The following is a 14,355-nucleotide window of genomic DNA, read 5'->3' on the forward strand; positions in this document are numbered from 1 at the left end:
AATGACTAACAATTATTCTTACTTCCAGCCTACCAAGCGACAGCTGAATTTAGCACCAAAAGTCTAGATAGTGATGCCTGGCAAGGTTGGGCTGGAGGCTGAATATCTTGTAAAACTGGCAAAATTCATATGGTTCCTTATGATTCATATGGTTCGTTCCACATTCCAAGCGATGATGTGGCTCCTCCTCTAGTGTGGATTAATTCGTGAACAATTATCCTCTCACTCTGAGGTAACTCTTTCCACAATGCAAGAGCTGATATAGTTTCTGAAGTGGGAATTCATTGATGGGTGTTAATTCTGAGCAAAGAACTTTCCTCACTGCAAGCATTTATAAGGTTTCTCCCCAGTGTGGATACGTTGATGTCTAGTAAGCTCTGAACTTGAAGCAAAGCTCTTTCCACATTGCGAGCACTTATAAGGTTTCTCCCCAGTGTGGATACGCTGATGGATAGTAAGGTGTGCACTCTGAGCAAAGTTCTTTCCACACTGCAAGCATTTGTAAGGTTTCTCACCAGTGTGGATACGTTGATGGACAATAAGATGTGCAATCTGAGTAAAGACCTTTTTACACTGCAAACATTTAAAAGGTTTCTCCCCAGTGTGGGTACGTTGATGGACAGTAAGCTTTGAACTCTGAGCAAAGCCCATTCCACACTGCAAGCATTTATAAGGTTTCTCCCCTGTGTGGATATGCTGATGATTAATAAGCTCTGAACTCTGAGCAAATATCTTTTTACACTTCATGCATTTATAAGGTTTCTCCCCTGTGTGGATACGCTGATGTCTAGTAAGCTCTGAACACCAAACAAAGCTCTTTCCACACTCCAAGCATTTATAAGGTTTCTCACCACTGTGGATACGCTGATGTCTAGTAAGCTCTGAACGCCAAACAAGGCTCTTTCCACATTCCAAGCATTTATAAGGTTTCTCCCCACTGTGGATACGCTGATGTCTAGTAAGCTCTGAACACCAAACAAAACTCTTTCCACACTGCAAGCATTTATAAGGTTTCTCCCCATTGTGGATACGCTGATGGACAGTAAGCTGTGAACTCTGAGCAAAGCTCTTTCCACACTGCAAGCATTTATACGGTTTCTCCCCAGTGTGGATACGCTGATGGACAGTAAGTTGTGAACTCCCAGCAAAGCTCTTTTCACAGTGCGAGCATTTATAAGGTTTCTCCCCAGTGTGGATACGCTGATGGACAGTAAGCTGTGAACTCCGAGCAAAGCTCTTTCTACACTGCATGCATTTATAAGGTTTCTCCCCAGTGTGGATATGCTGATGTCTAGTAAGCTCTGAACTCTCAGCAAAGCCCTTTTCACACCACAAGCATTTATAAGGTTTCTCCCCAGTGTGGATATGCTGATGTCTAGTAAGGTGGGAATTCTGAGTAAATCTCTTTCCACACTGCAAGCATTTATAAGGTTTCTCCCCCGTGTGGACACGCTGATGGATAGTAAGCTCTGAACTTGAAGCAAAGCACTTTTCACACTGCAAGCATTTAAAAGGTTTCTCCCCAGTGTGGATACGTTGGTGGACAGTAAGACATGAACTCCGAGCAAAGCCCTTTCCCCACTGCAAGCATTTATTCGGTTTTTCCCCAGTGTAGATACCTTGATGGCCAGTACCATCTCCCTTCCAAGCAAAGCTCCTTCTACGATCCAAGCATTTATTAGGTTTCTCTCTTGTGTCGAGTCTCCACTGTGTATCAAACACCTGGGATTCAGCAGCCTGAGAAGCAGAGCATTCATTCCCCCTCTTCCTTTTTGTTCCAGCATTACTTTTCTGCTGTTTTCCGTGAAGCAGAACATGTTGCGGTTCACCCTTGGGCTTTTTCTGGGGACCATCAGCCACTGCAATAAAGAGAAATTCCTGGTAAGACCTTCAAGGCAAAGCAAAATCAAGTAAAGAAGGCCATTAACTGCTCTTCATAACGAATGAACTGGAATCACTTAAAGGAGAGTGAAATTCTGCCCTGAATGAATCAGCTGTGGATGCTTCCTTGGAGGGTAGTTTCAGCAGAGATAAGGTAGCCCAATGGAACTTCCATGTTTAGAAGCAGTGTCTCTCTTAAGAGGGAGGCTTTGGAGCTGCTCCTCTTATTTGTGAAACTTCCAGGGACTCTTGTTGACCACTGTGTGAAACAGGAGGCAGGACTAGAGGCACTCTAGCAAATCTCTATATTCGAACACAGAACTGACTGCGTTCACTGGACAGGAGGTTTGGAGCAGAGTTTTACACCTGAACTATGGAGACCCAATTTGAGCTGCAAACTCATAAAGCTCATCGTAGTCTCCATCTCCTGAAAAGTTCGGCCTCCTAAGCCTTGTGTTCTGTGGCCCTGCCTGCTAGGAGATTGGGCATTTCCAGTGTTGGCCCCTCATCTGTGGAATGTCCTTCCCTTGAAACTTGTCTGGAGCTGACCTAGCCAGGTGAAAATTTTTCTTTTCCAACCAGGCTTTAACTTGGGGGTTTAGTCTCCAGCTCCCAAAAGGTTCGGCCTCCTAAGCCTTGTATTCTGTAGCTCTGCCTGCAGAGCTGAGGCAGGTGGTGATTGGAGGCGGGGCATTTCCAGTGTTGGCCCCTCATCTGGGGAATGTCCCCCCCTTGAAACTTATCTGGAGCTGACCTAGCCAGGTGAAAAATTTTTCCAACCAGGCTTTAACTTGGGGGTTTATCATTTTAGCTGTTTTAGGATTTTCTTTAAATTTGAGGAGCGTTCTCAGGAAATTTTTGAGGCAAGTTGGTAGCTTTTCTACACTCCTGTGACCTTGGATTTTAAAACTGATTGTTTAGACAGTATTTACGATTTTATGCTATTGTTCTGAGTTTTGTACCAACTTGAGCAAGTCGGTGAACAGGCATCATAGAAATGAATTAATGTGTATTCAAGCTGAGCTCCCAATAAACATTTCCCGTCAATCTTAGGTACAAACCAGCCAGCATTTTGTTCCTGTTTTAACTTGGCTTTCCTTCTTGAGAAAGCTTTCCTGGCCATTCTCAGACTGTTGCCTCTTGAGAAATCCCTCTGTTCCCTAACTGGTGAAATTTAGCCCAAGAGAAGTCCTACCCACTTCCATCATACAAGTAGGAAGATACCTGTTGATCTCTCTGTTTCCTCTGCGTCGAGGACAAGTGGATCTCCTGCTTCTTCCACTTGGGACATGGAATCAGGTTGGAGAAGCTGAAGCCCTTCTACAAGGAAAAAAAACAGACCAGGGACTTCCAGATATTCCAATTCTAAGAAATATACAGATATTAAACCAGACTTGAGCAGACAAAGCCACCCTTTCCCTCCAACTTAGAATGGGAAAAGTACACCTGCTGAACTGAATTCCAGAGAAACCTCAGAGGCAGGAATTCAGAAAGTGAAGCTCATCTGGATATAAAGCCAAATTTCACCTGCTGAAATCCTGTTTTTTTATTATTTATTTGTAACCTCAGAGCTCTGCCACCTCATTTTACTGAATCTGGAGCCATGCCTAATCCTACACTGCTGTAACAGTCAAGTTTTTTTACGGTCAAAGACCAGCAACAGTTAAGACAATTCCAGCCATATTAAAATTATCGAATATCACCATTACAATAATACAGCACATCTCTGATCCAAGGTGATAAATCCCTAGTCTAAAAACATCCTACACACCTTCACACAATTTGTTAATACATTGCATTAGCAAAAAGTACATTTAAAACACGTAAATATCTATACATTAATTATAATTAATAAGAGTGTTTAAAATTTAAGCTACCCTCTTCTGTCTTATTGAGCATGCCTGCGCACAAAATTTTGCCCCCTTAAGGGTGGTTTCATTGGAATAGTCAGCAAGGAGGAGATCAGTTTAAAAGGAATTTAGTCTGCCTGGATATTTGCACAATATTGGCCTGATAAACCTAGATCTAATCTCCTGATAAAAGCAGGACTGGTGTAACAGGAATGAACACAGCAGAAAGGCCCCAATTTATCCTCTCTTCCCCCTCCGCCCCACACTTATCCTTCTCAAGTCCCAGGGGAGGGTGTAATGTCCTCAGAGCAAGCAAAGGTCTTTTTGAACTTTTGGATAATGCATATTGAGGGCTAAATACAAATATTATCATTGCTGTTATTACTTCAAAAGCTCCTGTCCATGGCTGCGCTGAAAGGCCCAAGAGGAGGCCTCGTTGACAGCCCACAAACTGTTATGGAGGCCAATCCCCCTCCTGCCCTCCTTTCAATGGATTTTCACCCCTGAAGAACAATGAGGTCGCTCAGTCCTCAATGGGTAGTCGGGGGTGGGGTGGGGAGAGCTTTCCTCCTCTGTAGTGTTAAGAACATAAGAAAGGCCCTGCTGGATCAGACCAAGGCCCATCAAGTGCAGCAGTCTGTTCACACAGTGGACAACCAGGTGCCTCTAGGAAGCCACTAACAAGACGAGTGCAGCAGCACCATCCTGCCTGTGTTCCACCGCACCCAAAATAATAGGCATACTCCTCTGATACTAGAGAGAATAGGTAAGCAGCATGACTAGTATCCATTCTAACTAACAGCCATGAATACCCCTCTCCTCCATGAATATGTCCACTCCCCTCTTAAAGTCCTCCAAACTGGCAGCCATCACCACATCCTGGGGCAGGGAGTTCCACAATTTAACTATGCGTTGTGTGAAAAAATACTTCCTTTTATCTGTTTTGAATCTCTCACCCTCCAGCTTTAGCAGATGACCCCGTGTTCTAGTATTATGGGAGAGGGAGAAAAACTTCTCCCTGTCCACTCTCTCCAAACCATGCATAATTTTATAGACCTCTATCATGTCTCCCCTCAGCCGCCTTCTTTCCAAGCTAAACAGCCCTAAGCGTCTTAACCACTCCCCATAGGACAGTTGCTCTAGTCCCCTAATCATTTTGGTTGCTCTTTTCTGCACCTTCTCAAGCTCTGTAACATCCTTTTTTAGGTTTGGTGACCAGAACTGTACACTGTATTCCAAGTGTGGTCTCATCATAGATTTGTACAAGGGCAGTATGATATCAGCAGTTTTATTCTCTATTCCTTGTCTAATTATGGCCAGCATGGAATTTGCCTTTTTTACAGCAGCCGCACACTGGGTTGACATCTTCATTGAGCTATCCACTACCACCCCAAGATCCCTTTCTTGGTCTGTTGCTGCCAGCACAGATCCCATCAGTGTATATGTGAAGTTGGGATTTTTTGTCCCAATATGCATCACTTTACGCTTTCTCACATTGAATCTCATTTGCCATTTTAATGCCCATTCTTCTAGTATGCAGAGATCCTTCTGGAGCTCTTCACAGTCCGATTTTGTTTTAACCACCCTAAATAATTTGGTGTTATCTGCAAACTTGGCTACTTCACTGTTTAACCCCAACTCCAGGTCATTGATGAACAGGTTGAAAAGCACCGGTCCCAACACAGATCCCTGAGGCACCCCACTGCTCACATCCTACCATTGGGAAAACTGACCATTGATTCCTACTCTCTGCTTCCTATTTTTCATCCAGCTCTCAATCCATAAGAGGACTTGTCCTCTTATCCCGTGACTATGAAGTTTGCTTAGCAGTCTTTGGTGGGGGACTTTGTCAAAAGCTTTTTGGAAATCCAAATACACAATATTCACAGGCTCATTCCTGTCCACATGCTTATTGACGCTTTCAAAAAACTCTAATAGGTTAGTGAGACAGGACCTACCCTTACAGAAGCCATGTTGGGTTTTGCCCAGCAGACCTTGCCCTTCTATATGCTTGACAATTTTATCTTTAATAATGCTTTCCACTAATTTACCCGGAACAGACGTTAAGCTAACTGGCCTGTAATTTCCTGGGTCCCCCCTGGAACCTTTTTTATAAATGGGTGTTACATTGGCCATTCTCCAGTCCTCTGGTACAGCTTCCCTAGCTGGTTTCCTACTCCTAATATACTTAAATAATTTATTATTGTTTGTTTTGATGTGTTTATCAATATGCCCCTCAAAATCTTTTTTTGCATCTCTAATTATCTGCTTGCATTTCCTTTGTGCAAGTTTGTGTTTGCTTCTGTTCGCCTCGTTTGGGCAAACCTTCCAGTCTCTGAAGGAAGACTTTTTCTCTCTAATTGCTTCCTTCACCTTACCCGTTAGCCAAGGTGGTGACCTCTTGGACTTATTACTACCTTTCCTGACCTGCGGTATACAAGCTAGCTGAGCCTCTAGTAATGTGGACTTGAGTAACCCCCAAGCCTTTTCAAGAGATTTAACCCTCTTAACTGTTCCTTTCAACTTCCTCTTTACCAGTTTTCTCATTTTAGAGAAGTTCCCTCTTTTAAAGTCAAAGGTAATTGTGTGAGATTTCCCAGTCACTTTCCCACTTGCATATAAATTAAATTTGATGCCATTGTGATCACTATTGCCAACTGGCTCAACTACATCCACATCCCGCACTAAATCACTGGCAGCACCACAGAGTATTAAATCCAGGATTGCCTCCCCTCTGGTTGGGTCTATGACCAACTGTTCGAGGGCACAGTCATTTAGTATGTCTAAATATTTTATCTCTTTGGCTTGACTGGAGAATACATTTATCCAATCAATATGAGGGAAGTTGAAGACTCCCATTATTACTACTTCATTACCTTTACATGCTTCCCTAATTTCATTCTCCATCTCAAGATCACCCTGAGCCATTTGGTCAGGGGGCCGATAGAACGTCTCCAGTACTAAATCTCCTTTGGGGCCTGGAATCGTCACCCATAAGGATTCTGTGTACGAGTCTGCCCTTTTTATGGTCTCTAGCTTATTAGACACTATGCCTTCCTTGATATACATAGCAACACCCCCTCCAATACACCCTTCCCTGTCCTTTCTATACAGTTTGTAACCAGGGATGACTGTATCCCACTGGTTCTCTCCCCTCCACCAGGTTTCTGTAATGCTCACTATATCTATGTTTTCTCTTAAAACCATGCACTCTAATTCCCCCATTTTTGCTTGGAGGCTTCTAGCATTAGCATAGAAACACCTCCACGCTGTTTCTCTCTTTCGACTTGCCTGGCATGTGCCTTTGGGCATCTTTAAGTGGCTATCCATCATTTTTTTCCCGTTCCCTTTCATGTCCAAGTAATTCCCATGTGGGCAATCTGAAGCAATTTTCCCTTTGTCAGTGTGCACTGAGTTTGCCTGAACCAGATGCTTCTCAGCTCCTGTCGGCTTTCCCCCAAGTTTCAGTTTAAAAGCTGCTCTGCCACCATTTTTATATTACGCACCAGCAGTCTGGTTCCATCCTGGTTCAAGTGGAATTCATCCCTTTTGTATAGGCCCGGCTTGTCCCAAAATGTTGCCCAGTTCCTTACAAATCTAAAGCCCTCTTCCCTGCACCTCTGTCTCATCCACGCATTGAGACTCACCAACTGTGCCTGCCTAGCTGGTCCTGCACGTGGAACAGGTAGCATTTCTGAGAAAGCTACCTTGTTTGTTTCCCTTTACAAACCAACATTTTTGCTTCTGCACTAATATTAAGGGAGTCCAGTAACTATGCAGAACCCCCTCCCTTGCCTGTCTTTAGACCTTCTACATTCCCCTACTCCATTGGAAGAGCCCTACCAGGGTGGTGGTGGAGGAAAGTGCTGTCAAGTCACAGCAGACTTATGGCAATTGTAAGGAAACGGGTTGCCAATCTCCTGGACTGGTCATGGAAACCCAAACAGATGCGTGCCACCACTGTTCCAGACGCGCGCCAAGCCCCAAACGCAATGGGGAAGGCTCCTGCGTCTGCCAGTGAAAACTGACAAGAAGGAGCCACGGGCGGAGAAGCCTCTAGGGGCAAACCAGAGGGAATCCATGTACCTCTGTGTCTCCATTCCAGCAGAAGCCATCTCGCAAGGAGCTTTCTCAAACGTAGTCTGCACCAACACCCCCCCCTCCCCAGCTTCATCAGCATGATTGATAGCCCATCAGAAGACATCCTGATACCAACGATGAGTTGTTCCTCCGGCAATGCAAAATCGTTAATCCCATCTGCCAGAAACTCCTGATTCTCCTGGAATTGCGCAAATCAATGGAAATAGTTTACGCAAATAGCCCATTGCCTCACCCCGGGAGCCAACCAGTAGGGTCTTTGTCACCTTTTGTCACACGGGAATCACGAAGGGGTAATCCAATCACCCCGCCCCCAGAGAACAGTATATCTGGGATCCATACCATCCATAACTTACCTTAGGTCTTCCCCTCTATACTTGCTGTCACTATGTCAGAGTGGGCAGCCATGTTCGAACACGCAGGGGACCCCCCCCTTTTTATTCCTCATAGCCTACGGAATTCAGGACAACTCCGCTCCAAGACAGGTGAAGTACTTCCCATCCTCGTAAGCCTGCCACAATGGCAAAAGTCTCTTCCTACCACCTTTTGCTCCTAGACTCTTTGTATGTTTGTATTGCTACACTGAATGCTTGAATTACATAAACTCTCTTAATTTGGAATCCTTTTACCTCTATCATTATTATGAGGTCACAGATACCGGCTATGATATACATTGGTTGCATCTCGCTATATAAATATTGTAATTGCCATCTGCACGCTAATTTCCCAATCAAAGCGCATTTTGGCTAACACAATCCTGTAGGGTTTTCAAGGCAAGAGACGGACAGAGGTGGTTTGCCATAGCCTTCCTCTGCATAGAGACCCTGGAATTTCTTGGTGGTCTCCCATCCAAGTACCCAACTAGAATGACCCTCCTTAGCTGTTGAGATCAGGCTAGCCTGGGCCATTCAGGTCAGAGCTGGGATCCTTCTTAGAAGGAATGGTTTCCACCTTCAGCATGCCTGAATCCAGGGAAATGAGAATCTTACCCAGAGAGGCCACATTCTGATAATTGTCCTCCATGACTTCCTTGTGAAGCCTTCTTTGGTCTGGATCCAGCAGGGCCCACTCCTCCTCGGTGAAATGAACAGACACCTCCTCAAATGTCCTCAGACCCTGGAAAGAGAAAGAAGAAACTCCTCTGCCATCACAGATAATGTAACAATCCTTCCCCTTCTTAGGGGCATTCCAAAAGGACTATACCTAGATGTTTTATTTCAGAGTTTAAACCTTCATCAGATGTTTTCATTTTCTACCCAGTGAGCAGCACAGAGAGCAGCCAAGGGAAAGCGATGGAGAGAAATTCTCTCCGGCCTAGGGAGGGTGTGTGGAGACACTCGAGGGCATGATCCACAGGTCCACACTTACCTGATCTGGCAGCATGGAAGCCATTTTTTCTCCATCACAAAGAAATGGCAAAGAAGGTATTATTGGCTTTATGCCATCACCTGAAGGATAAAAAAAAAAGTCAATGGAAGGCGCTCTATACTTTCCAAGTACTTTGCATTATACTTCCTTGGTGTGGGGATTAGAATTTCCCTCTCTTGGCTCATGATCACAACTGCATCCTTATTTCGCATACTTTTTTGCCTCCACACTTTTGCCAAATCTAATCCTGCCGGCACTTAACACACACAATCTCTTTTTTTTATTTTTCGGATTCCTGTCTCATTACCAATGCTGATTTCTCCATGCCTACAACCCCTCTGCATATCACACCTAATCCAATCACGCCTACTGATGCCACTCACTTGCTTTTTACATTTACATTGCCATTGTGTGTCTAATTCACTCGTCTATATTTAAGGATAGATGGACTCACATTCTAGCTATATCTGAACAACAGAGCTGTGGCTCTTGAAAGATCATACCCTGCCAGAAATTTTTGCTAGTCTTTAAGGTGCTACTGGACTCCTACTCTTTTCTACTGCTAGTGACAGACTAACACGGCTACCCATCGTAAGCGAAGCCATCAAATCACTGAAATTAAAAATCAGAACTAAAAGATGGCATGCAGTGCCCCTTGTGCTGATCGTAGAGCAGGCAGTCACCTCTCCAAAACCATACAATATACATATGGGAGGGGGACAATAGGGAGGACAGTAAAGATGGTACCAGCAGCTGCCCTCAACTGAACGCCTGGAGAAAAGCTCTCTCTTGCAGGCCCTGTGGAACTCTGTAAGTTGCCGCAGGGCCCTGATGGTACTAGGCAGAGCATTCCACCAGACCAGAAAAAGCCCTGGCTCTCGTCAAGAACAGCCGCACATTCTTAGGGCCAGGGAACACCAGCAAATTATCATCTGACAATCGTAAGAAGGAAAAGCTCTGTAATGCAAGGAACTGGCAATGGTAAAGAAGGACACAAAAAAGCCACCAAATCCCAGAATCTCCTTCCATGTGGCAAGACTATTGGCTCACATAGAAAAAGGCAGCCCTGCTTTTGGCGAAGGACCAGCAGTTACCTTCTTGACATGGTACTGAGATGACACAGTGGGAGATGCCACTGACACATCACCTTTATTCTATTTGCATGCCTTCTTTGAGATTTCACCCCCAGTCTACAATCCTAGCTTAAATACTTTATTCCATCTTCCAGTACTTTATTCTATCTTCCAAAGATTCTGTGTTGTTAAATTCAAATATTCTTATTGAATCTAATACGCTTGTCATAAATTGTAATCCACTGGTTGCCTGACATTCTCATCTAATCTGTTCACTGACAGTGTTTACTTTCATCGGACATATACTCTGCTTTGAGTCCCAGTTAGAAAGGCAGAGTAGAAATGAAAAAAGGGTTAGTATCGTTAATAATTTCATTTATTACCATTTATTGTTAGATTTCTATCCCGCTCTTTCCCTGCCAAAATAAGGCTCAGGGTGGCTTACCAACACGTAAGCAAAAACACCAATATATAAACCTGCACACTAATGCCAATATAAAATTAAATAATACAAATAAAAATATAATGCAATGTCAAAATCCCAAATTTAGAAAACCTGTCTGATGACAGTGCCTTATCTCAGATGCCACCCCAAATGTTTAAGTTTTAATTAATTAATTTCTCCGATTCCAACTTGTAAAAATGGATTAAAATACATTTATTTTGTTTTTTACAACAAAACAGGGGTCGAAATAAACCACACAAAATGAAGAACAAAGTCTGGATAAGAATGATGTAATATAGTGACTGATGAGGAGGCCAGCAGAAGAAAGCCAGGAAGTGGCCCCAATGAATGGCCCGCCTTGGTATAGAACCCTCGCAGTGCTTAACCGCAAGCCTGGTGAAACCTGGTGTCTTCCAAACCCTGAGAAATTGAGTTAGGTCTCTCAGATTTCGGATCTCCCTAGACAGAGTTCCGCCACGTAGGGGCCTGGCTGAGCACAGCTGGAAGATCTTTGGGCCAGGGACCACTAGCAGATTATCTCCCAACGAGTGTAATCCAAGGCATATACTGTGAAAGGTGGTCCCCATCAATACGAGGGTTCCCGGCCGCTTAGGGTTTTGAAAGTAAGCACCAGCACCATGAACTTGATCCAGTATTTAATCTGGAGTCAATGCAGCTGACAGAGCACCGGTCGTACATATGTGTGCTCTCATCAGCGTCCCTGTAAGGACCTGCATAGCTGCATTGTACTGTTAGAAGAAGAGTTGGTTTTTATATGCAGATTTTCTCTACCTTTTTAAAAGAGAATCATACCAGTTTACAATCTTCTTCCACAGGAATGAGCCTGTGGACACTGTGTATTTGGATTTCCAAAAGGCTTTTGACAAAGTCCCCCACCAAAGACTGCTAAGCAAACTTCATAGTCATGGGATAAGAGGACTCCTCTTATGGATTGAGAGCTGGATGGAATAATAGGAAGCAGAGAGTGGGAATCAAAGGTCAGTTCTCCCAATGGAGGGATGTGAGCCATCTGTGTTGGGACCGGTGCTTTTCAACCTGTTCATCAATGACCTGGAGTTGGGGGTGAACAGCGAGGTGGCCAAGTTTGCAGATGACCCCAAATTATTTAGAGTGGTTAAAACAAAATCAGATTGTAAAGAGCTCTACAAAACTGAATCTCTACAAACTGGAAGAATGGGCATTAAAATGGCAAATGAGATTCAATGTGAGCAAGTGTGAAGTGATGCATATTGGGGCAAAAAATCCCAACTTCACATATACACGGATGAGATCTGTGCTGGCAGCGACAGACCAAGAAAGGGATCTTGGGGTGGTAGTGGATTGCTCGATGAAGATGTCAACCCAGTGTGCAACTGCTGTAAAAAAGGCAAATTCCATGCTGGCTATAATTAGACGAGGAATGGAGAATAAAACAGCTGGTATCACACTACCCTTGTACAAATCTATGGTGAGACCACACTTGGAATACTGTGTGCAGTTCTAGTCGCCACACCTCAAAAAGGATATTGCAGAGCTTGAGAAGGTGCAGAAAAGAGCAACCAAAATGGTTAGGGGACTGGAGCAACTGCCCTATGAGGAGCAGTTAAAACGCTTAGGGCTGTTTAGCTTGGAAAGAAGGCACTTAAGGGGAGACATGACAGAGGTCTATAAAATTATGCATGGTTTGGAGAGAGTGGAAAGGGAGAGGTTTTTCTCCCTCTCCCATAATACTAGAACACAGGGTCATCTGCAGAAGCTGGAGGGTGAGAGATTCAAAACAGATAAAAGGAAATATTTCTTCACACAATGCATAGTTGAACTGTGGAACTCCCTGCCCCAGGATGTGATGATGGCTGCCAGCTTGGAAGGCTTTAAAAGGAGAGTGGTCATGTTCCTGGAGGAGAGGGGTATTCATGGCTACTAGTAAAAATGGATACTAGTCATGAGGCATACCTATTCTCTCTAGGATCAGAGGAGCATGCCTAATATATTAGGAGCTGTGGAACACAGGCAGGATAATGCTGCTGCAGTCGTCTTGTTTGTGGGCTTCCTAGAGGCACCAGGTTGGCCGCTGTTTAAACAGACTGCTGGACTTGATGGGCCTTGGTCTGATCCAGCATGGCTTTCCTTATGTTTCCTTCCTCTCCCCACAAGAGACACCTTGTGAGGTAGGTGAGGCTGAGAGAGCTCTAAGAGAACTGTGACTATCCCAAGGTCACCGAGCCGGCTTCATGTGTAGCAGTGGGGAAACCAACCCGCTTCACCAGATTAGAGCCCACCACTCATGTGGAGGAGTAGGGAATCAAACCCGGATCTCTAGATTAGAGTCCACTGCTCTTTACCACTATATCACGCTGGCTCTCAATTGATTATTATTGATAATAATAACAACAGAATATCATATTTACTAAGAATGAGACCAGGGATGTCATACTGCCAAAAATGGGTATTTACAGAATGATCCAAGATAATTTCTTGATAGAACTTCACCCACTCCAGCATTTAACACCCACTTAGATACAACATAGTTTTAATACCACCGACTACCCCCTTTCACCACCATCCTTCTCAGGTTTGTCGATAACTGGGTAGCAAAAAGCTCTTGACTTTAAAGTATTGGATTTTACTACGGCATAAGAGCTCCTGAAAGTTTATGACTCTGTAGCTCTTTCTATTGGCCTAATGCACTATTTTCCTCATTTTTGACATTATTCAGCATCATTTGAGTTTGGAGACATTTCTGTCTTCAACTCCCTTACTCCAATTGTCCTGCAGTGATTTTAAATCAATTCTTGGTTTCTGCTTTCCCAAACAAAATTTCTAAACTGAGAGGGTGGAGTGGAGCATCTTTCCCACCCAGGATGGGGGGGGGGGGCATTAGAGCAGCCCCCCTACAATCAAGCAGGCCATCCAGCAGTGGGAATGAGACCCATTTTCACCTTACCTGGCAAAGCTGCTCTGTGGTAACACTCCTCCGCCATCCTCTCCTGCCCCTGAAACAGAAGTGGGGATCAGTGAAAGGGGAGGCTGGTGCAAAAAGGAAGAGGAAAACATGCAAAGGGGTTTTCCAAAAAGTTGTGGCAATCCCTGTCGATTTCAAGGGGATCTTTGATCTAATCCTATGCTCCCGCACACTAACTAGATGGAAAATTCTCACCTGCTGGTCCCAATTCTTGTCCTTTGCCTGGCTCAGGAGGAAGCCTTCTGCTAGGGCCACTGCCTGGGAACTAGTCTCTGGCCCGCATTCCTTGACCCAGCTCTCCATGGGTGGGGGCAGGACAGCCAGGAACTGTTCCAGGATCACCAGGTCCAGCATCTCCTTCTTGGTGTTCCTTTCTGGCTTTAGCCACCGGTGACAAAGATGGTGGAGTCGGCTGCAGATCTCTCGGGGGCCCTCAGCATCCTGATAGCAGAAGTGCCTGAACTGCTGGCGATGCACATCTCGAGGGAGGAGGCTGTTGTCTCCCAGGCTCTTCTGCACGGCTCCTTCGCACATCTCCGCTTTGCTCTCAGCCTCGGTGGCATCAAGGCCTTTTCTTGATTCAGGAACAGCTGAGTCTGGCTCGCTCCTCATCCTCCCACTCCAAAGAACCTCCACCTGGACTATCAGATCACCTGCCTCCACTGCCAGATTCTTCTA

General features: G+C 44.7%; 1 protein-coding gene across 1 annotated transcript; it reads right to left on the minus strand.

The window, feature by feature from the left end:
• Nucleotides 1–318: 318 nt before the first annotated feature.
• Nucleotides 319–14,289, minus strand: LOC130477933 (zinc finger protein 345-like). Its single transcript, XM_056850056.1, has 3 exons — nt 13,873–14,289; nt 3,081–3,201; nt 319–1,859 (listed from the first exon to the last, which is right to left on the minus strand). The coding sequence occupies exons 1-3, from the start codon at nt 14,287–14,289 to the stop codon at nt 319–321; spliced, it is 2,079 nt and encodes a 692-aa protein (XP_056706034.1).
• Between the last annotated feature and the right edge of the window lie 66 nt (nt 14,290–14,355).

The sequence above is a fragment of the Euleptes europaea genome, chromosome 1 (genome assembly GCF_029931775.1).
Source record: "Euleptes europaea isolate rEulEur1 chromosome 1, rEulEur1.hap1, whole genome shotgun sequence".
NCBI classification, from domain to species: domain Eukaryota; kingdom Metazoa; phylum Chordata; class Lepidosauria; order Squamata; family Sphaerodactylidae; genus Euleptes; species Euleptes europaea.

Excerpts from the sequence above, each read along its gene's own strand:
- LOC130477933 (XM_056850056.1), bottom strand. The coding sequence starts at position 14,289 with ATGAGGAGCGAGCCAGACTCAGCTGTTCCTGAATCAAGAAAAGGCCTT. Across the intron at positions 3,202-13,872 it reads ACAAGAATTGGGACCAGCAG|AAGGGCTTCAGCTTCTCCAA; the intron begins GTGAGAATTTTC and ends TTTTCCTTGTAG. Across the intron at positions 1,860-3,080 it reads TTCCTACTTGTATGATGGAA|TGGCTGATGGTCCCCAGAAA; the intron begins GTGGGTAGGACT and ends TCTTTATTGCAG.